General features: G+C 41.6%; 8 protein-coding genes across 8 annotated transcripts; 3 read left to right on the top strand and 5 right to left on the bottom strand.

Moving 5' to 3' along the window:
• Positions 1 to 971: 971 nt before the first annotated feature.
• On the bottom strand, positions 972 to 2,654 carry EAF02_011702 (uncharacterized protein; the record flags this gene model as incomplete). The annotated part of the gene is made up of 4 exons (XM_038907749.1): positions 972 to 1,115; positions 1,168 to 1,268; positions 1,413 to 2,304; positions 2,610 to 2,654. The coding sequence occupies 4 exons, from the start codon at positions 2,652 to 2,654 to the stop codon at positions 972 to 974; spliced, it is 1,182 nt and encodes a 393-aa protein (XP_038752566.1).
• A 900-nt stretch (positions 2,655 to 3,554) lies between these two features.
• EAF02_011701 (uncharacterized protein) lies at positions 3,555 to 4,499 on the bottom strand (the record flags this gene model as incomplete). The annotated part of the gene is made up of 1 exon (XM_038907748.1): positions 3,555 to 4,499. One exon carries the CDS (start codon positions 4,497 to 4,499, stop codon positions 3,555 to 3,557), a length of 945 nt encoding a protein of 314 aa, XP_038752565.1.
• A 5,627-nt stretch (positions 4,500 to 10,126) lies between these two features.
• Positions 10,127 to 14,739, top strand: EAF02_011700 (uncharacterized protein). The gene is made up of 5 exons (XM_038907747.1): positions 10,127 to 11,589; positions 11,648 to 11,781; positions 11,833 to 12,081; positions 12,138 to 13,731; positions 13,787 to 14,739. Exons 1-5 carry the CDS (start codon positions 11,388 to 11,390, stop codon positions 13,945 to 13,947), a joined length of 2,340 nt encoding a protein of 779 aa, XP_038752564.1. The 5' UTR covers positions 10,127 to 11,387; the 3' UTR covers positions 13,948 to 14,739.
• Positions 14,740 to 14,905: 166 nt separating this feature from the next.
• EAF02_011699 (uncharacterized protein) lies at positions 14,906 to 16,890 on the bottom strand (the record flags this gene model as incomplete). The annotated part of the gene is made up of 4 exons (XM_038907746.1): positions 14,906 to 15,780; positions 15,978 to 16,454; positions 16,525 to 16,703; positions 16,760 to 16,890. The coding sequence occupies 4 exons, from the start codon at positions 16,888 to 16,890 to the stop codon at positions 14,906 to 14,908; spliced, it is 1,662 nt and encodes a 553-aa protein (XP_038752563.1).
• Positions 16,891 to 17,553: 663 nt separating this feature from the next.
• Positions 17,554 to 17,917, bottom strand: EAF02_011698 (uncharacterized protein; the record flags this gene model as incomplete). Its single annotated transcript, XM_038907745.1, has 2 exons — positions 17,554 to 17,670; positions 17,699 to 17,917. The coding sequence occupies 2 exons, from the start codon at positions 17,915 to 17,917 to the stop codon at positions 17,554 to 17,556; spliced, it is 336 nt and encodes a 111-aa protein (XP_038752562.1).
• Positions 17,918 to 19,074: 1,157 nt separating this feature from the next.
• EAF02_011697 (uncharacterized protein) lies at positions 19,075 to 19,689 on the top strand (the record flags this gene model as incomplete). Its single annotated transcript, XM_038907744.1, has 1 exon — positions 19,075 to 19,689. The coding sequence occupies one exon, from the start codon at positions 19,075 to 19,077 to the stop codon at positions 19,687 to 19,689; it is 615 nt and encodes a 204-aa protein (XP_038752561.1).
• A 941-nt stretch (positions 19,690 to 20,630) lies between these two features.
• Positions 20,631 to 22,099, top strand: EAF02_011696 (uncharacterized protein; the record flags this gene model as incomplete). The annotated part of the gene is made up of 4 exons (XM_038907743.1): positions 20,631 to 21,110; positions 21,163 to 21,397; positions 21,444 to 21,673; positions 21,725 to 22,099. 4 exons carry the CDS (start codon positions 20,631 to 20,633, stop codon positions 22,097 to 22,099), a joined length of 1,320 nt encoding a protein of 439 aa, XP_038752560.1.
• Positions 22,100 to 22,252: 153 nt separating this feature from the next.
• Positions 22,253 to 24,236, bottom strand: EAF02_011695 (uncharacterized protein; the record flags this gene model as incomplete). Its single annotated transcript, XM_038907742.1, has 2 exons — positions 22,253 to 23,632; positions 23,724 to 24,236. The coding sequence occupies 2 exons, from the start codon at positions 24,234 to 24,236 to the stop codon at positions 22,253 to 22,255; spliced, it is 1,893 nt and encodes a 630-aa protein (XP_038752559.1).
• Between the last annotated feature and the right edge of the window lie 2,417 nt (positions 24,237 to 26,653).

The following is a 26,653-nucleotide window of genomic DNA, read 5'->3' as shown; positions in this document are numbered from 1 at the left end:
AGGAGCTTCAGGTATGGTAGGCAACTTTCTTTTTAGCTTAGCTAGGTGCTTTATTGTGTCGTAGGAAGTTTGGTAGTTGTTTGCCAACTCGTGATCTACGAATTAACGACAAGAGCGCGGACCTTGCATGGATGAGAAAGGCGTGTGGAAGGCATTTTCTAAGCTCTTTTTCGATGATTCAAGAGCCTTTCAGATAGAATGGATTCATTTAATAATATTCCGGGCCCATATATTGACTATCTGTTGAGCAGCTAGATAGTTTTCTATCTCGCTTGACAAGATCTTTCAAACATGGTTGTGGTAAAGATTCTGTTATCTGGAAGGGAAAGGTTGAGATGTAGGGGCAGGATGTGAGGTTTATATAGCACCCGCTTTATCACTAACTCTACTCATATGTGAATGGCATGAGCGAAAAGGTTGAGAGAAGGGTAAGCGCTCCGATTCCTTGTGGCCATCGGATCATGGCGTCCAGATCGGCGATCATCCTCGAAATTGAGTCATAAGATTGAATTGACAACAACGAGTTCGAGCAATAACGGGGTGTATCTAAATGATGTGATCATTTTGACGGAATTGCTTGAGTGGGCATCTACTAAAGTCAAACTTTGGGGTATTGGAAGAGTGTTGTTGAAAATTGTAGTGTCAAGGACGAAATACTGTGAGTGGGAGAGGGATGGCAGTTGGTTTATGTAGCTGCAGGCGGCCTAGGTGGAGGTAGCATGTTGTCAGACGAAGAACCCCTAATGGTCTTGTATCTTTTGAGCTCAAATGTTGAGAAAGAATTATATGTGCTGAAAGAATGCATTACTCCTCATTTACTATAAATTTCTTTGGAGCCATGAAAGTTCAATGTTCAAAAATGATTTTCATAGTAAACCAATGTTCTAAAATAACCCGTTTCCACCGTCCAATTATTTATTCTTCCCATCTCCATTTGATCATATTTCTTGAACTATTCCAGGCTACCCATGCTAAAACCCGTTCCTCAAATTCTCATACTTACTCCCCGGATACTGAATACAATTCTCGCTCCGCTCCAAAATGCCCAAAACGTTGACCACGTTGTGAATTAGAGACTTTTCTGGCTCTGGATGATCGGCCGAAGATTCCCACCACTGTTTCATTTGGATTAGGGTCATGCTGCAAGCGGATTGGGGAAAAACATACCATGGCACCACCAAGACCTCTTTGCTTGATGTAGTGAGCCTTTCTGCGGGCGACCTCGACTGTGTCGTACGATATTAGGGTTTTTGTATTTTCATTGTATGCTTTATGGTCCATTAGCGTCTCCTTCCTATCTCGTCGCATCGAAACATCCACCCGTAGTGCCATCTTAGAACCACTTTTCTTCCAAAGATCAAGAAAGGGCATCAAATATTGAAAAACGCAGGTAGAGAAAATGTCCAACTCACAATAACTAGCACAGGTTTCCTCATCCACAATTTCCCTCGCACCTTCCTGTGGTAACTTTTTGAAATCATGTACGCCATTTTCCCAAGTACCCTCTCCCACCCCGTTAAACGGTTGTCCCAATCCCTCAGTCCCCTGGAAGGCCCTCCCATAAATCGGCATCCCAAGTACAATTTTATGGCCATGTACTCCTCTTGCCTCATATGCCCTAACTGCATTTTCCGTATTAAACGGCGTGGAGTTCGGGTTATATTGGCTAGCATGCACATTTGCTTGGTGTCCTGCAACACTATCCCACGATCCCGCATAGTCGTATGCCATTAAGTTCCAGAAGTCTAGATACTGGTTCATGCCGTAAATATCCATGTTATTGTAATTTTGAGGACCGGCTGGACATGCTACCGTAAGTTCAAAGTGGTGGGGTGTAGGGAGAGTGTTAGAATAACGGTCCATGGCTTCCCTACATTCTCTCAACAAAAGAACGTAATCTCGGGCTTCTTCGGCGTTCTTGGGATATTCCCAATCGATGTCAATTCCATCGAATCCCAAATTCCTTATCAAATCCACTGCACTCTCTGCAAATTTTCTCCTTCCACTCTCCGTTGACGCTGGTTGGGCGAAATTGGAGGAATAGGTCCAGCCACCTATACTAAGCAATATCTTCAAAGATCGATTTCGTGATTTGAGGATGTTGAGTTGCTTCAAGCAACCATATAAATTAGTACCAACGTCATTCCAAGAATCGCCTTCGAAATGAATATCAGTGTCGGCCCAGCCGTCAGTCATATATACCTCGCCAGAATCTGGACGGACGTTGGCGAAGGCGTAGAGAATATGGGTTAATTTCTCGGCAGGGAGATCTTGAGGAAAATGTTTGCGGCCGTAGATTGCCCACTGGGTGATGTTAGTACATGTCTTGCCATATTATCGTTATAATGTTGCCATCTCTCTTTGTCCGTTAAAATCACGAGATCATCGTGTACACTTGTACAGCATCGCATCGTCGTCCCACCTCATCTTAAGACAGAGAGAAACCGGAAGGTCAATTTCTTTCCTATTCCCATTGTCCGGATGACCCTTGGAAAGGACCTCCAATTTTCATCCCATGTCTTTGAAGCGTCGAATCTCTCACCCACTCAGAACCTCAATATCCTCCCCCCAGATTATACAAAAGAAAAGGAATGAAACAAGGCGCATACATTCACAAAATACGCCACGGCACGATATCCATTACCACCACCCATGTTGTCCCCTAAACCTAGTTCTATTTCCCCTTCGCCGATAATTTCTAGGTCTCCTTTACTCTCCTCGCCCGATCCTAGATCAAGTCCAACGATTTCCCACGTTCCAGGTCCGTTCCGCAGCGTGATTAGTAGAGCGACAAAGAATGCAAATAAAGGGAGTGAGAATAGTATTATCTTTTTAAAGTGCGCCACTTTGAATATCTTTTTCTATTTCTTTTTAATGAGATGATAGATGCTTTTTATATATAAATTAATTTGGAGGTGGAGTACGTTAAAGGGTCTTGGAATCAGCAGCTGATAGAAAGTGGCTGTGATTTTGTCGAATATATTTGGTTGGTGACAGATGTCCAGTACCGTGAGTAGCCCTGGAGGTATCCATATCCAATCCCCGCAGGGCTGAGTGAAGCTATGACGAAAAGAATACAAGGGTTATGAGGGGCAACTTTGTACACGTTGATGCGCATGTTTAGGATTTCTGGGCAATAGTTCTGTGTTTTACTTTACTCCAATGGTTCGGAACAATCGTGAATGTGATGTGCTTGTGAGTGCATGGGTTCTATTGAAATAACTTGTTTCGTTTCAGTCATTGATTGATTCTATGTATTTGTAGTTTCTGACCCAACCTTCCATTTAGTCTTGCTGCGACCTCGAGTGATAATTAGGTCTACAAAGCTATATTCGTCCGGCATACCCGTAAGTAAATACCACCCCCAATGCTCCTACTCCGCTCACATAAGAACTCAAAAGCTTAGCATGTATAGAAACATATGTCTCGCAGCCTCGTATAAGTCCACATTTCCTCTCCACTGTATCTTGGCCTTCGTGGCGCCACAGATGAGCATCGTGGCTGAAGCTGCTGTATCAATTTCTCGTTTCCTGTCGTGATCTCAAGTATTTACCTCATCGCTCCTTTGTTATATTCTTAGGCGGCTGATAAACCACCATCGATCTCCCTTTGATATCCTCGCTAGAGCAAACCTCTGGATTCGGCAACAATTTCCTATAAGTTTCTTCCTTTGGATCTTGCCTCTGTCTCAAGAAACTATGTATTCGTTCCTCTCTACTCCCAAAAGTATATCTCGTCTCTTTCCTTCTCTGCCTCAAATCCTTACTCATCTTATCATGCAGAGTATCTCTCTGTTCCAAGAATTTCGCCGAATAATTATCCAACCTCGTCAATTGTCCCAATCCACCTACCGCCACAAAAATGGCAATTAACAAGACAAATGCACCATTTGATACGAATTGAGGTTTCTGTTCTCCTTTGACATCACGGCTGTACCATTTCTCCCAATCTTCCCATGTAGCGTTTTGACTTGGTCCACCGGGACCTGCCCATCCATGATTTTCACCATGTTTATCGCGAGGATCGAGGACTTCGGGCCGTCCATTCCAACCTGCTCCATATGTATCGTATGCACTTCGTTTAATGGGGTCTGAAAGTATATCGTTGGCTGCAATAATCAATCTGTATCGCGACAGTTTTGTATCGTAGTCCAATCCATCATTCGTATCGATGCCATGTTTATCCGGATGATAGAGTTTAACCAATTCGTAAAAGCGTCGTTTAGAATAGGGAGCTCCTTTCTTTTGGTTGAAGATTTGGTAGGGTGTTGGAACCGCATATGCGGATGTCATTTCAGGCCATTGTAATCCTCCATGTTGATTTGCACTTCGTCCATCGGAGACGATGGCATATTTTCGTCGTTGTGAATGACATTGTGGTCGATGGTTTGGGGATGCGAAGAGGGAATGAGATAGTGACGTCGTTGATGTGCGGGGAAATGCATAATAGCATTGCAAATTACTGCATGATGAAATCAAAATTCCCGACTTCTTGAGCATACTGTAATTGATGCAAAGAGCCAGTATGAGTACTGGCACAATTTGACCATTTCGATTGGGAAGATGGAGGGACGTTGATATTGTATGAGGTTTTGTTCGGTTCTAGTATCGATATCGACACTTCCTCGGAAGCTTGTCTAGATCATTAATCTAAAGTATGGTGACCCTTTCAGACATTTTGCGACGACTCTACAAACCACAATATTTGATATAATATTTCTCACATGCAAATGTAGACTTGACATAAAAATCAATACTAACATTGAGTATCATGTTTTTTTCTTCTTTCTTAAAAAGGGGGGAAAACATAGGCTGGATTTTACGCCTGTACCAGAATGTTAGAAGCTATTTCCTTACACGTTACTGCCGTAACAGTGACTTAGTCTCATATTCCACACGACGAAATTCCATATGCCTTGTGAAGGAGGAGCATTTTGTATTCATATCACATTAGTGGGGTTTCCGGAACTCGGTGGTCTTTTCATATATGAGTTACAATTGTCAACTCAAATGTATTTTAAATCTCCCTCAAGAATATTTTTCTCTCTGATGCAATATCCCAATATTATGTGACATGTATGATTGTAGACCCCTTTGGACTTGTCGTAAAAGGTAAGATTCCATGTCCTCATATCCCGTAGATTGACGGTAGCTTCAAGTTTTCATCTCTATGTTGGCGTAACTCGATAATGATGGGCTTTGTGGGCATTTTCTAGTTACTTCATATTTATTATTAGCCATAATTTGGCAAGCGAGGTGGGAGAGATAGAAACTTGGTGTGTAAGATTCATGTGGATTCATGTGGTAGATGATCCAAGATACGCATCATGCGCGGGGAAGAGGGCGAACGTATGCATGCCTCTAGCTCATAGACTATGAAATGGGTAAAAACGATACGAGGGGCTTCATAATAGACAGGCACCATCTGAGAAGGGGAATGGTGCACTTTCCAATGAAGAAAGCAAGGGAGCACGAGTCTTCATGTGGAAAAGGAAGGAAATAAGAGCATTACTGGAGTAGGGACGAAATCTAGGTTGAGTGCCTATATTTGATTGAGCGTGGGAAAATATGTTGCGCTTGTCTTTCGTCGATCTTTTACCTATTGCTTTCGAAACTTTTGATTCTCCGATACCTTGACCGGACGCTTTAGAGTCCTTGGGAGAGGTTCGACTGACAGTTCTTGGCTGGAAGGTCTCAAACTATCTAGACCCCTCAAACTATCTAAACCTTTCAAACATTCTGAAGCTTTCGACTACTTATCTCTTGGCTCAAGATCTCTACCTTTTGCGCTTCCCCATGTCATACCGGTATTCTAACTCTTTTTGTTACTGACTATGAATTCCTTTCCTTGTCTTCTTTATCTTCAGTGTATTCCCTCACTCCAATTCAATTCAACTGCTCAAGATCCATCCCGTTCCGTTTCAACTTATTGATACGCCGCAAACCCTATTTCACCACCAAACCAGTTACACAAATCGCCAAACCGCCGCCAAGAGGTTGTACAATGACAATCCGGGGTACAGTGACCTCCCAGCCGGTATATATATGAAACACCATAGGGGCGCTGCATGACTTGTAACACGGAAGGAAGATACAAAGACAAATACAAGATGACAATCGGAACTTCCCAAAATGTTGTATACATAGATTTTAATAGTACTTACTAGTCCTGTATGTGTTGTGTAAGTTTTCGGGTCGGGAGAAAGGGGTGAGCTGTTCTGGAAGTGGGGTCGGTATGTATAAGCGGGTGGGTAGGTTGTGTGATGAAGGAAGATGTTGGAGTTTGTGGGATGAGTGTAGCTTGGGTTTGTTGGGAAAGAGATGAGCCACGATATTTGCTGTAGAATCATCGTAGCACAGGCCGCGGTCCGAGTACTTATAGAGTGAATGCAAAACCCCCAAGGTCCCATTAGGTCACAGCTGGTCAATTCATTTCAGCTTGACCTAAAATTTGCTAATCGTGGAGTCTAGATACTCCGATGGAGATCTTTGAGCACAACATTACTGTAACCCCTATGACTGAAGCCTAGAAGTGAGTAGTAGCCGCCTTCGTGCTTCTGGCTATGATGACGCGACATAAGGAAGATCGAAATTTTGATTACAGAAATCTTAAATATCAGTGTGTCATCGCTTACCTGTCTGCCAGACACATACATTCTAGTTATATGCTGGAAGCTCGAATAGGAGAAGCTTTAATATTCAAACTTTGTATCGGTGATCCCCGTGTCTCGCAGTTAATGTGGACTGTATTCAACGGAAGTGGTCCGCGTCTTAAGGTTACATATATGCTGATAACTTGATGTAAAAGGAGGAGATGTGAAGGTAGATGCAGATGCAGATGCGGATGCAGATGTAAACGCAGATGCAAGTAAAACTGGAGTCGACAAAACAGGGATTTATGAGAAGTGGACTCAGTGGAGGCACAACGATACCACCACACGAACACCGAATCTCCCACAATGCCATTTTTCACTTTATCGCGCGTCTTGCGAGATTAGAAGCGGCTACTAGAAATTGTGGATATATGGAACCATACTGCCGTGAACATGCGAGATATACACTCCATATATGTATGCATGCCCTTGCATGCCCACAGAGTAGCAATTACAATGTTGAACCGAACCGCGAGGTTAAACCTCGGAACGAGATAGAAGTGGCCTGTCAATATCGAAAACGTTACCCTTTAAGCTTGTCGTCTTGTCAATGAAAAGTTAAACAACACCAAAACGTTCAATCGTCCGAGACATTTTAGACAAATCGTATATTAGTTGGCTCGCTGGTCAGTGACATCCATGATTTGATTAGAGATGATCTACAAAAGAGAAGTCAACGAAGGCTTTTCGAGGAAAGGAAGACGATGATATCATTAATGCTGATCTATAGTCGTAATACTGGCACCATTCGGTCATCCAGAATGAAGGAGAAGATAAGGAAGTATGGAAGACTACACACCTGCTGTTTGAAGTGGACTCAAGAGGCAGGCACGACTTACTGGATGATGCGAGTCTATAAAGCTACTAAAGCACAGCAGAAGAATTATTCGAGATCGGAGGTACCGTACGTACATTGACCGGTGATAACCCTTTTGAGAGTCAAGATAGCACATATCGTAGGGCAGAACGAGAAAACATCCTCGATCATATAACTCATCTGTGATCACCAACGAGGTACTTCTTGCATCCTGGGTGGTTTTCTGAACACATGATCAACAAAATGATGCGCACGGCCTATCTTTAATCTCAGTCAAGCAAGTAAAACTACCCAAATACCCCTGAAATATCCACAAACGGAATCGAATGGGGATGGCGTTGATATCTCTTCCTCCGTAAATGCTTTAGAATGGTTTGACATATCGAGAAGAGTTTAGTGTACGGATTTGGTGAACCATTTGAGGTCGAGTGGTTCGGCCGACTGATAAAATAGGTGATGTTGCTCCTTTGGAGCATGAACGCATTGGGGGAGCAATTCCTGCTGCACAAATGCCAGATACTCGAAAAGCTCCAAATGGTGGGAAGCAAGCTGGATGTGGAAGTAAGTGGAGTGGAAGGCGTTCCAAAGAATAAGAACACATTGATGATGTTACAGAAGTCTGCCACGCCCTGCCACGGGTGAGAACTCAAAGAGTTGGAACCGAGGGAAACAGAAGAATATCTGTCTGTTTTGCCCCCTTGGGTTAGAATGTAGAAGCGGGTACTGCGGAGAACAACTGCGGTGCCACATTGGAAGATCGCCATTTGATCGGTTCATACTAGAGTTCCTATCGCTTCGCGGCCAGGGATTTTTAGTCAGGTACAAAGATTCACGAAGAAGCACGAGTTCCACAAAATGCTTTTGGGGTTAGCACCGATGAGGATTCAGGAACAGAACTTACAGCTATAGTTAGATGTTAATTGAGGAGAAACTTGATATTGAATATCATCATGGGATGGATCAATTGTTGGAATCAGATTCGTATGCAGTAGGAAAGAAGTGAGGGAAGTAGTTTGGAATTCTCACCGCTTAACTAGTTTTCCTCTAATTGCTTAGACTAAGTTTATAGTAAGAACCATAGAAATAAAGTAAATAAATTTCCGATCCTATCTACTTATGCTATCGAGGTCATTGATCCTTCCCCATGATTTATTGCGACAGAGTATCGATTCCAAATCTCATGCCACAAGGAGAAGACCACTTCGGTAAAGACTTTGTGTAAACACAGTATCACTCATCACAACCCGGTACGATCAATTCCAACACCAATACAACCCAACATGCCTGGGTACAATATCCCCAGCACCAAAGAGACCCGACATAACAGATATGCTACAACCAATTCTTCCCAAATACTATTTTGGGGTATCTGAGTCTCAGGAAACGTGGGTTGGCGGTAGGGAATCGAAGCCAAACTTGGCCATTTTTAGCTCCTACAATTATGCTCCACTGCTGCGCCATCGAAGAATGACCTAAATGGGTGATAAGGCGATAAATTCCACGTGCGTGTGTTGTATCGTCCTGGATGCTAATCTTGAAAGAATCCTCAGGTTGGACAGATGGATCAAGGTTGGATTCATTTCCTTGAGGTTATAGAGTAAGATGGTCGGAGAATACAAGACCGGTATTGAATGGATGTAGCCATTGCAATTCATGCGGGTGAGAGACATTGTATGGGAGGAGGAGAAGGAGGATCGTGGGAGGAATGATCAAGTGTTGATATCACATTATTGATGAGTTGGAGATGATGGACCGATTGATATGCTTTTGGAGATAAGGTAATTGATTGCTCGTGATTAAATTGATCGATGGGATTGGTTGATATTATATTGAGGATATATTACAAGATTGGGGTGAAAGTAGCGGTCGTTACAATCAATTAGCCTGATCATTCCACGTAAGATATGGTAGATGTAGATGAAGCAAGATGATGATACTTATTACTGGCTACTACTGGTAGGTCGTAGGTAGGTAGGTAGGTACTTTTGGACATTCTCTTCTCTTCTTGATAGATGTACTAGGTAGATACTAGGTACCTGGGTAGGTATCTAAATCACGGAATCACGGAGATTCTCAATTCACAGTTTATAATCTGAGATCAATCGATTTTCTAGTAGATACTCTATCGTCCCTACCCAGGTATTATTCTTAGCCTCTTCATTAGTCGTCTTGGGTAAATTCAACAGCGTACCTGAATTGATTGATGTGCCTCCACCGAAAATGGACCCCTGACAAGTTTTAGATGTTTCACATCTACGAATCCCTCTTACTCTCATTACCTCCTACCTAGATACTCATAGGTGCAAGGTGTAAGGTGCAAGGTGTAAGGTGTAAGGTGTAAGGTCTTCCAAGGTCTTCCAAGGTCTTCAAAGGTCTCTCTCTCATTCTTTCCCTCTTCTCTAGCCGGTGAAGATGACATTCTGATTCATCAATATCCATATCCATATCAATATCAATATCAATCGAAGAAGGAATAATTCTTGGGAAAAAGGGTTACTTTAGTATACAGAACAGAGTACATTCACTCACGCACGCACTCACGCACTCACGCACTCATCCTCCCACATACCGGTACGACGGTTCGTTTGCCCAGCATCATACATTACCTACCGACCCAGGACTTCTATTTGCTCTGCAGAAAAACCCCCTCATCCCCTCCCTCGTCTGTTCTCAACTCTATCTCATCCATCCATTCCCCATCCCGCCAAAGCAAAGGAACAAACGTCCGTCCCACTTCATCATCTCACCTACATACCCGTGGACATCCATACATCCATCCATTCATCCATCCATAACATAACTTTAACTTTACATCTCAAAACATCCCAATTGATCAATCATTCATCATTCATCATTCATTTTTTCATCATTCATCAAAATAATACTCAACTCACCCGCGTCACCCACTTCACCCACTTCACACCCACTTCACACCCACTTCACCCACCACCTCATTCACCTACCTCACTTACTTTATTATTCTCCGACGACACTTTCGTACATTTGGCAACATTACCTCTCCTTCGTATACCTAGATATCCAAAGCTTGAATCAATTCCCCGATATTGTTTCAATCAATATACTATCCCGAATATAAACCTCGCCCCTTCATTTACTTATTGTACGCGACGCAACGAAACGCACCGAAACGCAACGCACCACAACCCATCCATCGTATCGCAATCAATTACTACACATTTTTTGACAGACGTTCCCAGACATCATTTCATCCTCTTGCATGCGGAACTTTTTCTTTTTTTTGCGACAACGCAACCCATCAACATATTATTCAGTCATCGGCGCCGCATGCGAATATTCCAACAAGATCTCTCCATTTGAATCATTCATGTTATATCTCAATTGAAGGATTGTTTTTCCAATTCTATTTTAAAGAGAGAAAAAAAAAAGATTTTCATCAAGTAATTTGGGGTGAAGACCCGAGCGGCTCGCTGGTCGATTTACAAGCCCTCCTTCGCAATTCCAAAAAAATTCAACAAAGCCTGTGTGCTCCCTCCAAACCATACCATCGCATCCAATTCACTCTCATTTTCGACTTTTATTCAACCTTACGATAATATATTTCCTTCTTTTCAACAGAACTTTGCTCAACTATTCCAACTATTGTCTGATCTTTCGAATCTTTTTAGAAGTACATACATACATCATACAACATACATACTTACATATCACCACCTGCTCCAGGCATCTTACAATAATTTCGAATCATCCTCCACCAATCTTTCGATCTATCTATCTACCCTTTTCGACCAACCAAAGAAAAGAGATCGACAACTCTCTTTGTTCTTTTTTGCGCAACACACCACGGTGTATCAAAGACCCCATTGAAAGTGTTACAAAAGATATTGGCACTTCAATTTAATTTACAGAAAAATCCGACTTGTTCGGTCAACAAACGATATGAGTGTAATGCTTCAAACCCCTTCTCGGGCATCAACAGCCTCATCTTCTTCCTTCCAACCAGTTTCTCGACAAAATACCATGTCTTCACACGATGGGGCTCGCTCTGCCCGTCAATCAAAGAGATATTCTATGACTACTCTATATCTCTCCATGTCTGCGAACGAGAAGGATTTGGAAATTGAGGATGATCTTGCTAAAGGTAAGAATTCTGGTGCAATTGGCATTGGCTTGAATGTTGTACTGATGCATTGATGTAGCACAAAAGGTTCTACGAGAGCTCAAGTCGAAGATTTCATCACAATCGAAGAAGAATTTCGTGTTGGAGAAAGATGTTAGGTATTTGGACTCGAGAATTGCATTATTGATTCAGAATCGCATGGCTTTGGAAGAGGTAGGAACCTAAACTTCCCAGGACAAGTTTCACAACTAATATCTCTTTCAGCAAAATGAGGTAGCTAGTCACTTGGAAGATGCGACCGACTTACAAGAAGGATTCTTCCCAAATGACGAGAAGACACAAAAATATGGCAACCTTTTGTTTTTGCTTCAATCGGAGCCCAGGCACATCGCACATTTGTGCCGTCTTGTCACTATGGCAGAGATCGATTCTTTACTGCAGACAGTCATGTTCACAATTTACGGAAATCAATACGAGAGCCGTGAAGAGCATCTGCTCTTGACTATGTTTCAGGTTAGCGACACCCCAGGTGAATTGAGCTGCTTCCAATGCTGACACTTGTTTCGTAGTCTGTCTTAACATACCAATTTGATAACACGCCAGAATATTCCTCCCTCCTCCGTGCGAACACACCAGTATCTCGCATGATGACAACATATACTAGAAGAGGTCCCGGGCAGAGTTATTTGAAGACTGTACTGGCAGACAGAATCAATGGACTTATTGAGCTGAAGGATCTCGACTTGGAAATCAATCCCCTTAAGGTCTATGAAACAATGATTACACAGATTGAGCTGGAGACAGGAGGACTTCCGGCTTCCCTACCCAGAGGAGTAACAGCAGAGCAAGCGGCAGATAATACACAGGTCCAGGCTATTATCGAACCAAGATTAACAATGCTTATGGAGATTGCAAATGGATTCCTGACAACAATTATCGATGGGCTAGAGGAAACACCATATGGTATTCGATGGATCTGCAAACAAATTCGAAGCCTCACAAAGAGAAAGTACCCTGATGCCAACGATCAAGTGATTTGTACACTTATCGGAGGGTTCTTCTTCTTGCGATTCATCAACCCTGCTATTGTCACCCCTAAATCATATATGCTCATTGATGGAACTCCAGCCGATCGACCTAGACGAACTTTGACCTTGATTGCTAAGATGCTTCAAAACCTTGCCAACAAACCCTCATATGCAAAGGAACCATATATGGCCAAACTTCAACCATTCATTCAACATAACAAAGAACGAGTCAACAAGTTTATGCTTGATCTTTGTGAAGTTCAGGATTTTTATGAAAGTTTGGAAATGGACAACTATGTAGCATTATCTAAGAAGGATTTGGAGCTATCAATTACCCTCAATGAAGTTTATGCTACGCATGCCTTACTCGATAAACACACGGCCGAACTCAACAAGGATGAGAACTCACATTTGGCAGTAATCTTGGCCGATTTAGGACCAGCCCCTGCACAATTACCCAGGAAAGACAACAGGGCTATCAACTTGCCACTGTTTAGCAAATGGGAAACCGCGATTGATGATTTGACGGCTGCACTCGACATTACCCAAGAGGAAGTATTCTTTATGGAAGCAAAGTCAACATTCGTTCAAATTATGAGATCAATTCCAAGCAACAGCGCTGTGGCGCGTAGACCGCTTCGTCTTGAAAGAGTTGCTGATGCGGCAGGTCAATACCGAAATGATGCTGTCATGGTACGAAAAGGTATTCGGGCTATGGAATTATTGAGCCAGTTGCAGGAATTGGGGGTCATTGATAAGTCGGATCAATTCAGCCTTTTGCGGGATGAAGTTGAACAAGAACTCCAACATCTTGGATCACTCAAAGACGGAGTTATTCTCGAAACTCAAAAACTCGATCAAGTTTTCAAGACCATTCGAGATCACAACACTTATCTAGTCGGTCAACTCGAAACTTACAAAAGTTATCTGCACAATGTTCGAAGTCAAAGTGAAGGTACCAAGCGAAAACAACAAAAGCATCAAGTCTTGGGTCCGTATAAGTTCACTCATGGCGAATTGGAGAAACAAGGCGTCATTCAGAAGAGCAACGTACCCGACAACAGAAGAGCCAACATCTACTTCAACTTTACCAGTCCTTTGCCAGGAACCTTTGTTATCTCGTTACATTACAAAGGTATGGAACATCGGGTTATCCTTCTAGCTCTATGAATACATGCTAACGTTACTAGGACGAAATCGTGGCCTACTGGAACTTGATCTGAAACTTGATGACTTACTCGAGATGCAAAAGGATAATCAAGAAGATCTTGACCTGGAGTATGTTCAGTTCAACGTACCAAAGGTTCTTGCTCTCTTGAATAAACGTTTCGCTAGAAAGAAAGGATGGTAAAGCGCAACCACCCCGCATCCTCATAATCCAGGATACATTTCCTTCTATGGAAATACCTGCTTTTTGGCTGCTAGGTCGGTCGCAGGCTGTATGATTATTCTCAAGTCGTTCAAGTCATCGATAGTGTTGGATGGTGAATCATCGGAGTTGTGTTTTTTGATCTCGATATACCTGGTGGCATGGTTTTGATGGCGTATATGACAATTTTCCGATATTGTGCAGGCGGAAGCTTTATACCTTTTCTCTTTGTTTAATTTCTCCCGATATATCTTGTTTTAATGGGTGGTAGGGTGATGTTTCTTGCGCTCTTCGTCTTTGTTTCTTTGGTTCATTTACGGGTGCCTTCTTCGGTGCGACGAGCAAATCATTTGGAGCGAGACGCTGAAGATGTTTGGTCTGGCTGGTCCGGAGAAGTGACATGATAGGATTTTGCACTATTCAAAGGGGATATGATTCAAGGGAGATCCTCTATCTTGATATGATATTTATTGAAGACATGAGGTTGGGAATGGGAATGGAAAGGAAGATCGGGAATTTACTGGATGAATGTCTGTTATGTCTCCCGTCTTTCCTCTTGCCTGCTAGGAATTTGGGATGGGCGGCTGCACGGATGGATGGGATCTCTTTTGGGAACGGAATGCAAGCAAATGCGAATGCGAATGCACACAATAAGATATGGATATATGATTGTGTAATAGGCGCGTCAGGTCTCGTATACGAGGATAGCGCATACTAGTAGGACGAGACAAATATCAAATGTAATATCATGAATGAATAATAATATTTCTCGAAGATTTGTTATCCAGAATGCTATTGTGAATATGATGTGCTGGCTTGGCTGTAAGTTGCAGCCAATGAGAATGAAATTTTGCGTTTTGCTTGTCCCCAAACAGCCGAATCTCAAGCACTTTGATGACCATGATCATTAAATTGGGATTCACATCACTTCTCTCCTCCATTACCCCTCTTCTACACCCCATACAATCTTGACACAAATGTTACACTCTCCCCCATCATTCATAAAAAACTCCACTTCCTTTGAATCCGAATTTCTGCCGGTGAGCACAAGTTCGCCATCAAGTTCAGAACCTCTGACATCTATAAGTCGGAGTTCTTCATGGTTTCCTTCAGCTAATCCTTTACTTTGCAATCGCTTCCTTCCTTTCAGTATATCAATTTGCTTCGTTGGTTTGATATTGAGATATCCAAATTCCATATCGCGAATATCAAATATGTATTCTACTTTACCGATGGAGAGAATGATCGTGTCTAGGAGGTTATCGGGTGAGATAAGGATTTTAATGGGAAGGTTTTGTGCGCGGCACTCGTATAAAGGACTTGGGTGTGGTGATTTTGAGCTAATGGAAGGTGCCGAGTTGGAGCCTGAGATAACCCCTGATTCGAGAGCAGTACTAACCCCGTTCAAAGCTCCTGTTGCGACAGTCGAACTGGTAGTCGTATTTGGCGGGAGATCACAAGCTTGGCATGTGGTTTTTATTGCCGCTTCCGAGGCTTCGCAGAACTCAGACTGAGACTCATGAATAACGGCAATTTTTAATGAAGTTTCTGACCTCGAAGAAGCTCTCATTTCTGTTGTAGGGCTTGAAATTGCATTGAAGTTCGACGGAAGTATCAACAGATGTACTCTGCTCTCTGCACCATTTCCTTCATACCCGGGTCGTCTCACGAAATTCTTTTTGATCTGCAGCATTTCCTGACTCATGTCTTTCAAAATCTCACTGAACCTTAGATTTAACTCTTCATTCACGCACTCCCATTCTGGCACCGTCCATTTTGGATACAGTCTGCCATGCGAATGCGAAATACGGTACACTCCATGTTTCTTAATGAACAAGTCGCATAGAAAGCAAGCCGACTTACTAGATCCTATGCACCTTGGAGGCAAGTCCGCAGGATATTGCTCATAGAAAAAGATGAGTTGTATCTCACTATGAACATGCAAGATTTGATCACTGTGATACTGAACCTTGGTGCAGTGCACACTTCCAAGCGGATGTTGCGAAACAAACCATTACACCTGATTTTCCGGGAAAAGTCTATTAGGTCGTTACTGATGTCTAGGTATCTGCTTATCTTGTCGATTTGGAAGACAGTGCGGCGGTAGCTGAGATCTAGGTCAATGCCTTTCATTTGGAGCTGGCGTTCAAGTGATGGATTATTGGCAGTCGTCGACACTTTGTGCGCAGCTAAGATTACTGAGGTTAATCGATCCGTTTGTCTGTCTTCGGAAGAGAGAGTAAAGCTTTCAATCTTCTGGCACAGTTCTGAAAGATTAACAAAAAGAGTTTTTTGTAGAGAGGGATTTTCAATATTGGTCTCTAATACCAAAAGCCTACATCGCAATGATTCAACACTGTCAAAAAGCGAAAGTCTGACTTTTCCACCTCGATTCTTTGGTACAATACGACGTCGCAGACGATTTTTGCTCAGCTTGATGATTTGCATGAGGAGGTTTGACTTGTGAGTACCTTTGTGCTCATCCGTTTCTGAACCATATATATGAATTAGTTTTCGACTTTTTCATTCCTGTTCTGTGGAATATTGATCCCGACGCACCCTCACGAGCAGCTTCCTCCACTATATCTAAACATCTACGCAATCCATCCACAGTTTCTGGTAAAGGCGTCTCGTTTGATGCAATTCTAATGGTTAGGGATGACGAATCTCGGCCACTGCCCTCTTCGATCATAGCTGCCGATACACCAGTTGCGCCTCCTTGGCTTGGGCCAGGACTGCTATATGATCTGCTAGATGTTGCTCTTCCTCATGGAGAAGAATGTAACTTTTCGACTGCCGAAAGGTACCGCTCCTATAATTCTGCGGTCTTATGGGCTCCTGGGTCTTTAGAAAAAGTTGCTGGGCGATTTCATGAAAATCACGTTTTGTTGTGGCTAAAAGTTGGCTGTTGGATGCGGTGGACATATTGTGAGCAAGAGTTTAGTGATAAAAGAGTATAGAGGGAATCAGTGTTCAGAAAGCCGAAAACGAAAGGGAAGAAGAATACTTGAGGGCTCGAGATCCCTGACGATGAATAATTCATACGGATAATTGCATTGACGCTCGTCGGAAACCTGCATAGTTTCCTTTTTCCTATTGGATAGGTCATATGTGTCGCAAGGCAGAGATTGGGGGTCATCCATCTACTTGACCTGAGTGGGTCAGTCATTTTGATTGCACGTATTAGTGCATGTGTAGGTGAAATGATGATTGCATGGAGAGCGATCAAAAATATTATTCCCTTGACTCTTGGATTAAATCTTTCATTTTCTCGGAAACTGTACATCAGTTACTCTTGTATACTTTTTCATTCAATTGTTTCAAAGTTTACTTTTTTGCACATTATCAAAGTCACATTAGTATTATCTTGGCACTGATTTTTTTTCCGGTCAAAATTATTATTTGAACTTTTTTGAAATTTTGTATGTTTTTTCGATTGACAAACGCCAGGTTTTTTCAATCTGTCCTACAAAAGAAAACGTGTTGTGGGGAACGCTGTCTCCTTCTGTCTCCTCTTCATCCACCCTCTTCCCCTCCAATTCTTGTCCTAGTCATCCCTGTGGATTGACTGAATAAGGATTCGACTTTTCACCGTCCGGCTGGTGTTGGAGGTGGTGGTCCGGTTCGAGTGGGCGCGGGTTTAGGAGGAAAGTAGTCGAAGAGGAGGATGAAAACCATGGCGATCAAAGCAATCAACTCGATGATCTTGATCAAAGTGATGATGTTTGAGTACCGGAATGATTGTGGTTGTGGTTGTGGTTGTGGTTGTGGTTGTGGTTGTGGTCGGAGTTGAAGAAGGGGTACTTCGACTGGCGGGTCGTCGATGATGGGTTTCTTCGAGGCCTGGGTCTCCGATGGGTGGGTCGTCGAAATCTCGGTCTCCTTGAAGGGCGATGTACAAACGTTCTGTGATTTCGTCATAGATGACTCCGGAGTCGCTTCCGTTATTCATCTTTGTGGTTTTGGTGGTGACTTCTTGAACTTGTGATCTGGGGATGTGGATTGGGATTCTGTATCCGGATTTGATGAAGTTTTGTGTTTGTCTTATCTTGTCAAGATTCGAGTGAATGAAGAGAAAAAGAATTAGGAATGTTGGGGACGAAGTGGTTTGGTATTTATAGGGCAAGGAATGGCTTAGAATAATGTTGTTTGAGGTTTGTTCCTTGGGTATCTCGACACTGTGCTGAGTTTGAGAGAATGGGGTTGGCGTAGCTGAACAAACATTCGGGAAGTTGTGTGGAATTCATTCGGGGCCACATTGTATAAGCAAATACAAGAGAAGTAGATCCAGAAATTCTTTCAATATCAACATACAAGTAGCCAATGGAGAACCATTGCGCATCAAAATATCACGAGATATAAGCCTCCATGTCAGAACAACAGCAGAACATTCAATAAGGTTCGCTCCACGTACTTCAAGCTTTTTTTGTGTGCTTCCAGAATCCGAAATTCAGAATTCTAATTTCCAACTAAGCACCCAAAGATCAAGAACCTGGTCACTTGCACCTGTTGAAGTTGAAGTTGCACATATGAAATGCTAATTTTGAGAGAATCTCAAGCGAAAAAAATTGGCGGCATTGCATTTTGGAGAGGATTAAAGAAAATTTGGGTTAAATAGGTTGATTGATGAGAACAATCCGATGTGAACTAAGTTGAAAGAGATGGAACTGCCTAAGTCGGAAGAACAAGTATCCCGGATAAAGGTGTTTTCATTGTGACTTTATGTACAGATCAGGACCAGATGCTTCTAACTCGATCAGATTGAACAATGTCTATTGTTCTCGCCAGCCATCGCGTTGGGGACAATATGGCAGTGAGGTTACTCTAAACACTGACAATTTTATTCTGTTCTCGTTCTTGCATGCGGCTCAAGCTTGTCTGATTGACAATTGAACAATGTTTGAACAAGTATCTTTACGAACGTATATCAGGATGACATCAATCCTTCCATATCAATTTCAACTCATCTCATCTCATCCTCATTAAGTATCACACCCACATACAACGACTACTATCTCTTCATAACTCAATATTCGAACTTTCAAAAACAAATCCACCACGATTTTTTCAGAAAGAAGAACTTCACGAGTTAGCCAGAAACCCGACAAGATGCCTAGATTCATCAAATTCCAGATCGATTGGCCCATCCACGCCAAGCTCAATAACGACATTCTAGATCAGAGTGCTCACGGAAAGAATGAAACACCAAAGGATTGCACCTGTGATCTCTGCTACGAGCAGTTCTTCATTACATCAGTCGATGAAAATGATGCGGCGGACTCGTCATCAAACGTCCCCATCAGCAGAATCATCCTAGCGCCATCGCAGCCCTGCGATAATAGCTCCAAGGAAATCGAGGATCGCAGGGAGATCCCCGAAGTTGTCGGCTGTAAGTGCAGAGATTGCCGCTGCAACATCCAACAATTCCAGTTGTTTTGGAAAGAACATCAAGCGTTGGTCAAGAAACATTCAAAGCTCATGGATGATTTGTGCTCCACTCTCAAACTTTCACAGCAATTGGAGGATCTTCAATATTTCAAAGAGCGATATGATCAGTTCCGCAAGAGACTCAGTGACGCGGGGATTCATCCCAGATATAAAAAATGCGGAAATGTCGATTTCGTGTCACTTGTATCAAGCAAAGGATGGTGCTTCTCAAATTCCGAATGCCGGATCAAGCGAAGGGAGCAGGGCGCAAGATTGTTGTGTGCGAGGACTTTCTGAGAATGGGGTAACCCAATCACACATTCACGAATTCTCAACCTCAACACAAAGTCGATCAAAAAGCACACCTTCCCTCACGACATAGATAGATACTCTTCGGAGTTTTTGACTTGTCGATTCGATAGAAAACCCCTAGAAAAATTTAAGAAAAATGCCCCCCGCAAAAATAAAATAAACGTGCCGAACCCTCAAATGTGCAAGCTTGTGAATGAAAATGTAATTGGTGAAATGAATCATTCGAACCCAACTGTAGAAAAGACCTGAGGAGTGCTCCCTGTTGTCCCGCAGATTATAGTCTTCCTCACCTCTCATATCAAAATGCTACACACGAGAGAGTGTTTGATATGTTAACCTTCCCTGAGGTGCGATGGCCATGGCAAGCACCGCCGGCCCGTACGTACACCACATTTCATGCAAATTGTGTTATGGACATTTTAACATTGAACAACAGACCGATATGCTGATGCGAAACACAAGCCGGAAAAGGGTATACCGATTTCAATAATGATTCTCTCCATTCTATAAACAATTGATTATGGCAATGATATTGTGGAAAGAAGGGAGGTGGAGATTCGGTGGCTTGGTTAGTCCGCACTGCACTGCACCGCGCTGATTGATGGATTATGGATTACGTCATGATTAACCACCTTAACCCCTTGACCAACGCGAACTTTCTTCATCAAAGCAAAACCACCATTTTCATATTATATTGCACGCAGATTATATGTGAACCATTCTATATATAAAAATAGTAACCTCTCCCTTTTGCATTCAACTCTTTTGTGCACATTTCAAGCCTATCGATGCTTTTTGTTTTCCGTAACTTGGCTCGGAGAAGTCTTCCATATCATAACGCTTCCGCTAGGCCTTGGATCAATAATTTGCCTACAAAATTATCAATACGCCCCAGCTCTTCAGATCTAACTCTTGGAGTTCCTACAATGGATCGTGGAATTAAAAGAAAAGCCGAAATCATATCAGAGCCGCCAAAAAAGACCATCAAAATCGATGATTACTGCAGTACTCCCGTCCGTCGTACTTCCGCAGGCGAAGAGATTTGGCCAGCGCCACGTGATCAACTAGAATCTGCCTACAAATTCATCCGGGAATGCGCAACGGCTCAGAAACCCACTCTTATTGTGCCGGATAAAGATGCAGATGGATTGAGTGCTGGGGTAATCATGTATCGTACTTTGATAAAACTCGGACTTGAAGAAAAGAATTTGAGCGTTCATTTAGTGCGGAAAGGTTCGAATATCCATGAAGAATACGAAAGAAAGGCAATGGCAGAAATGAAACCTAGCTATGTGATTGTTTTAGACCAAGGAAGTCGACGTGGTTTACCTGTCATTGATGATGAGAGTGCGAAATGTATGATCATTGATCATCATTTAAGTGATGACTTTCCCAAGAATGCGACTGTAAGGTGGAAAACATTCTTCTTGTGGCAACGATACTAACATTCGAGGGAAGGTTGTTTCAGGCTGCCATTGCCCTCCAGTTCCAACGACAGCTCTCATGACTTACGAAATTTGTAAAGAACTTCATTCTGATATTGCTCAAGAATGTGGCTATCTTTGCGCAATCGGAACACATGGTGATCTAGGAAATACCATAAAATGGATACCCCCATTTCCAGATATGAAAGACACTTTTAAGAAACATACAAAAAAGCTCATTAATGATTGTGTTTCTTTGATTAACGCTCGTATGTTCAATGAATTCCTAAACCTCAATCGCTGAACTTCATATAGCACGAAGAACTGGTACTTATGATGTTATTACTGCTTGGAAAGCACTACTCGGAGCCAAAGATCCAAAGGAAATCATGACAGATAAGAGGCTCGCCGAAGCAAGACGCGAGATCAATGAAGAGGTTGAGAAACAGACTCATACACCACCAAAATTCAGTAAAGATGGGAAAATTGCGGTGTTGAAAATCGAAAGCGAAGCTCAAGTCCACCCGGTTATTGCTACGCGATGGGTATGTATTGAGTCACTGAAACTACTTCATTTCACTAATCATTTTACAAAGGCCGGCTTCTTGAAATCTAAAGCCCTAGAAATAGTCATGGTGGCAAATTATGGCTACTTGCCCGGCAAGGTAAATTTCTCATGTCGGATTGCTAGATGTGCTCGAGGTCGCGATCCACCAGTCAATATTATCGAGTCATTAAAAGCAGTGGCCAATTTGGATACTACAGATTTAGTTGAGCGATTAGGAGAGAACTTCGCTCGTGGTCACAAGGAGGCCTCAGGTGGAATTGTCAATTCTGCTGAATTCGAAGAATTATGTGAGTTAATGAAGGTTGGTGAAAAAGCCGAAAAGTCGGAGCAAGAGGCATTGACAAAGAAATTCGGCAAGTCACCACAGAAAAACACCTTGAATAATTATTTCATAAAGACTTGAGATGGTGATTTGTAGGTTCAATGAGAGGATATGAGCAATGTATTTATTTAAACGCAATTAAATAAGAATCAGTAACATCTGCGAGTAAAATTTCAGAAAGACTGCTTCGGAACAAGTCAATACAGTCTTGTTAGGCATCTTCGCCTTCGCCCCTCAATATTTTGTCTCGGAGAAAACACGTCCATCAAGCTTGAGCACTTTCACCCATGGAGACAACTCTTCATGTTTTCTACCTGCCATTACATTCTCCATCCAGCGCTTGAATATATTCAATGGCATGTGCTCCCACAATTCCCAGCCCTCCATTTGGTGGAATATGGCTGCCTTCTTGCACTCGAATACATCATCATACGTTGGATCCGAGAAGTGCGGCTTTGTGATCGGGTATATAATGCCACATTTCCCCGTTCTAGTAGGGTCCATTTGGGCAGGCCAAAGAGTTCGTATTGGTAAATCGTCGTCTGTAGATCCTGGTCCTGTCGGATCTGGCTCTCCAGGATCCCAATCTAAAGCGGGTTGGCCATGCCATTTGACCTTTTTGTACCTAGTGGATTTCTTAACTTTTGTTCGAGCTTCTGCCTGGGATGCTTTCTCCTCTTCCTCCTCTGTGTCTGGATCCGCTTCATCCTCTGTGTCTTCTTCATCCCATTCGTCCATGATATTTCCTACTACGGCCGGAGGGGGTCGAATATTTTGCTTATAAGTTTCATCAATAATGATCTCTTGTAGCTCTGTTGGGATTTTGAACAATGGATAATTGAATGGGTAGTTGAATCCCCCATTTAAAAATTCCGCTGCGACTCTTATCCGTTTTCCTGTCAATCCAGGGATGGGGGAGAGATCTTTTCCAGATACATAACAAGCCATGTCATATCCAAATATTAAATTCACGGCACTGGCCATGGTATTCAAAGCGCAATTGTAGGGATCGTTCTGTCGAGTTGCGTTGGGACTATTGTCTGTCGTTCTGTTCCTTGGCAGTGCATGATCCGTGCGGTAGGACCATTGCCCGTACAATGGCCACTCGGCGGTGTCAATCTCTCCTTTGTCGAATCTTGTGTATATGATAGCTTCAAGTAAAGACATTTGAAAAAACGAATGATAGTAAGCTCCGTACGTCTCATCTAATGCACTTTCAAATTTGGGTCTCGACAGACCGGAGTTGTCGATATGGAAGACAAATCTTTGCTTTGGTGCTATTCCTATGCATTGTGTATGGAAGGCGCCAAATTCGTGTGGAATCACAATATAGTCAAGATTGGCAAAAGTCTCATCATCATACTGTGCCAATGCCTTCATAGTCTTTTCCCAAGCTCTGGGAAAGTCTTGCTCCACAAGCCGACGAATAGGCTCCCCAGCTTCATCCACTCCTTCCCTCACGAGGCGACCTTTATCTTGATCCCAATACAACTTGTCAGAATCAATGATTATGGAGCTGATTTTCTGTTTGGTTGGTGTATCACCAGCTAGGTCGCCACTCTTGAGTGTTCTTGCTATTGCTCTGTTCCTATAGTCGCAAGCCATGTAAACATACTAATCATAGTTTGTCACATCAGCAATAATCTTCAAATGTTCAAGTTCAACTGAAGTACTAGCTTGGAAAAACTTATGAAAGCCAACTTACCAAATCAGCAATAGTGTTCGTGACATGGCCAAGCTCGTACTCTTCCATTGCACCAGTCTCGTCGAATTCACGATAGTGAGCCTTTAATAGATACCTCCAATCACCTTTTGCCAATTTCATACCATCCAAATCAACTGCCCATTTTCCCCATTTTTTCTCATCCACTTTGTACATTTCTGTCAAGACCCTCCAAACCCAATCAGGAGTCATTGGTGCGAACTGTCTTCTTTCCATCTCAAGTCTTATTTTACTATCTAATTTATCAGGTTCTGGGCGGGGGATAGGTGGTTGAAGATGAGTGAACTGGGGTGGATAGCGAGGAGGGTGCTCGAGGTCAATTTCATATTTCTTTCGCAGCTCGTTGATGATGCTGGATTCTTTGCATCCATCGCTGGTTGTTACGCGCGTGACACGCTTACGTTTACCGATGCGTTGGAGTGGAATGGGAGGAATTTGTATTTGAGCGATGGAGGTGGTAGGCATTCGAGAGCGGAACTTCCAATTATTTGCCATCGCTGGTTGATTTTGATGAGATCGTGATGAGGGATGTGATATTTTAGTTCGAAAGTATAAATGGGATCAAATACATATTCTGAAGATTTGACAAACTGAATTTCAATGCTTCACCATAAAGAAATATCGGGCTTTGATAATCACCTCCGTCAAAGGAACTTTTTGATTCATTTACAAATCAGGCCGCATCTGGTTCCTCACTAGATTTGTTATAAACGATAGCCAGTCAAAGACAACACAAAGAATTGACAAGGACAAGAAATTTATATCGTGATCCTCTACCGCTACCTTTGCACTTTCCATAGAAGTCTCGCTTATCAAAAGAGGGGGGCTACTGTCGAGTAAGATCTAAATTTCCGAAAAGAATCATCAATCTTGAAAAGATATCCTATGGAGAGTGTGTTTCGCCATTGTCTCATAATCATCGAAGACACCATTCAATGCTCCGTTTGGATGCCACGATGTCAATAAGTGGAAGTCATGATTATCGATTTTCAAAGATGATTTACAATGGTCAATGGCTGTGCTAGGCTAGGTGTACAATGCACAATTTGACAATGTGAGGGAGGTCATGGATGATAGTGGGGTCAGTTAGCTTCGGAGTAGGATGTGTGAGGGCATAATATACAGGTGAGATTGAATGCAATTGGTAAACTCTTCGAACATGTGAGCTCAATCATATATTCAAATTGTGAGATATCTGTCGGTGGGAAAGAAATTCAATAATTTCTACTCGGGCAAAGTCCGGCGCACGGACAGTTTGCTCCATGAAAAAGAGAGCGAAGGAGTTGATAACCGATATCCCTACATCGTGCACATCCCTGTATCGTGCACGTTTTTAAACTCACTCTACAACAACTTCAATATTTAATAATAAATACATTCAATAAGATATAAAGCTATAAGTTGTCTAAGAGTATAATAAGATATAATAGATTAGAAAAAAAGATTTAAAACTTCCTTATTTAAATCTTATAGGAATCTTGATCTGTTAGCTTTGTTTCGATTGTATAACCCTCTCTCTTTCTTTTATTATTGATTTATTTATTATTATTATATTAGAGGGCTCTATAGCTTTCTTAGATGTTAGATCTATAATATATAAACCTTTTTGAAGCTTTAAATCTCTTTTAATAGAAGATCCTATTGATTTACAAGCTCTTTTAATTTCCTTTTTAGTATTTCTTGTAAGTTGATAATCCATCTTCCTTTGTATTATTCTCTCTTTAACTTTAATCACCTCCTTTTCCTTTTTAGCTTTCTTATTAGCTTTCTCCTATATCTTAACTTCCTTTTCCTGTTTTATAGCAAGCATTTTCTCTGATTAAAAGATTTTAGCTTTTTCAATCTAAAAGGGGGAATATAAAAAAGTATTATTAGTCTCCTCCTCTATAAGGTTTAAATACTTGAAATAAATCCTTTTCTTCTTTTTCATTTTTAGAACCTCTTCTAAACCTTTTGCTCTATATGATTGAATATCAGCTTTAACTGTATTAGTAAAGGCAGTCTTAAAAAGCTTTGAAGTGATTTCGAGATTCTAATTTTGTTGAAATTCTAATTTAAGTTGATATAAAGCTTTTGATGTATATAATATTTTAAATTTATTTTCTATAAGCTATATCGATATAGATAGTGTAATAGTTTTTTCTGATTTTATATTAGATATAATAGCTTTCTTGTTAAATAAATAAATGCTTGCTTTTTTGAAGGATCATAATATATTATGGGAAATCGCAGATTAAGCCCAAGCTACTTTAAAGATAGCCCAAAAGTTGTGTTTCGACATATTAATTAAATCTCTGCTTTTATATATTCAATTATTAAGTTCTATATTATAATTTATTAAAAGGAAAAGGAAGTAGCCTATATCGAATGGTTGTAGTTGATATGTAGAATGAGAAGGCAAAATCAACAATATAATTTTCAATTTGTTGTATTTTGATATAAATTCTATATTGATATGACTAGAATAATTATCTACAATCAATAGCCAATATCCTTTGCTTGCTTTTAGATATATATAATATTAAAAGACTTTTGTAAGTTAATTAAGCCCAAAAGCATTAGATAACCATCTATTACTTGAGGCTCCGAAATAAACTTGATCTTTTATATCCACTTTATTAATCTATGTATTTTATAGATTGCCTAATTCCTTTTTATAGATTAAAGTAGATGATAAAGCTGTATTATTGGTAACTATATATATTAAAAGAATAATAAACTCTTTCGATTTGTTTTGTTTAGTTTTTATAATTCTACCTTTTTTATATATATTAATATTTATATCACGGAGGTAATAGCTATGTCTAATGGTCACTTTGATCAGGAGATAGGTATATAGAGTGATAATAAACTAGATTGACTTGAGGTGTGATCATAAGGATCATACCTGCTTTATATACCCTGATCAGGCG

This window comes from Botrytis sinoallii, assembly GCF_014898435.1.
Source record: "Botrytis sinoallii strain Bc 23 chromosome Unknown BSIN_034, whole genome shotgun sequence".
Classification (NCBI taxonomy): domain Eukaryota; kingdom Fungi; phylum Ascomycota; class Leotiomycetes; order Helotiales; family Sclerotiniaceae; genus Botrytis; species Botrytis sinoallii.
The sequence above is the reverse complement of the archived record's forward strand: the minus strand, read 5'-3'. Positions and strand labels throughout refer to the sequence as shown.

Bases quoted from the DNA above. Each gene is read 5' to 3' on its own strand.
- EAF02_011700 (XM_038907747.1), top strand. From the start codon at position 11,388: ATGAGTGTAATGCTTCAAACCCCTTCTCGGGCATCAACAGCCTCATCT. The intron at 11,590-11,647 runs GTAAGAATTCTG...GCATTGATGTAG, and splicing joins TGAGGATGATCTTGCTAAAG to CACAAAAGGTTCTACGAGAG. The intron at 13,732-13,786 runs GTATGGAACATC...TAACGTTACTAG, and splicing joins TATCTCGTTACATTACAAAG to GACGAAATCGTGGCCTACTG.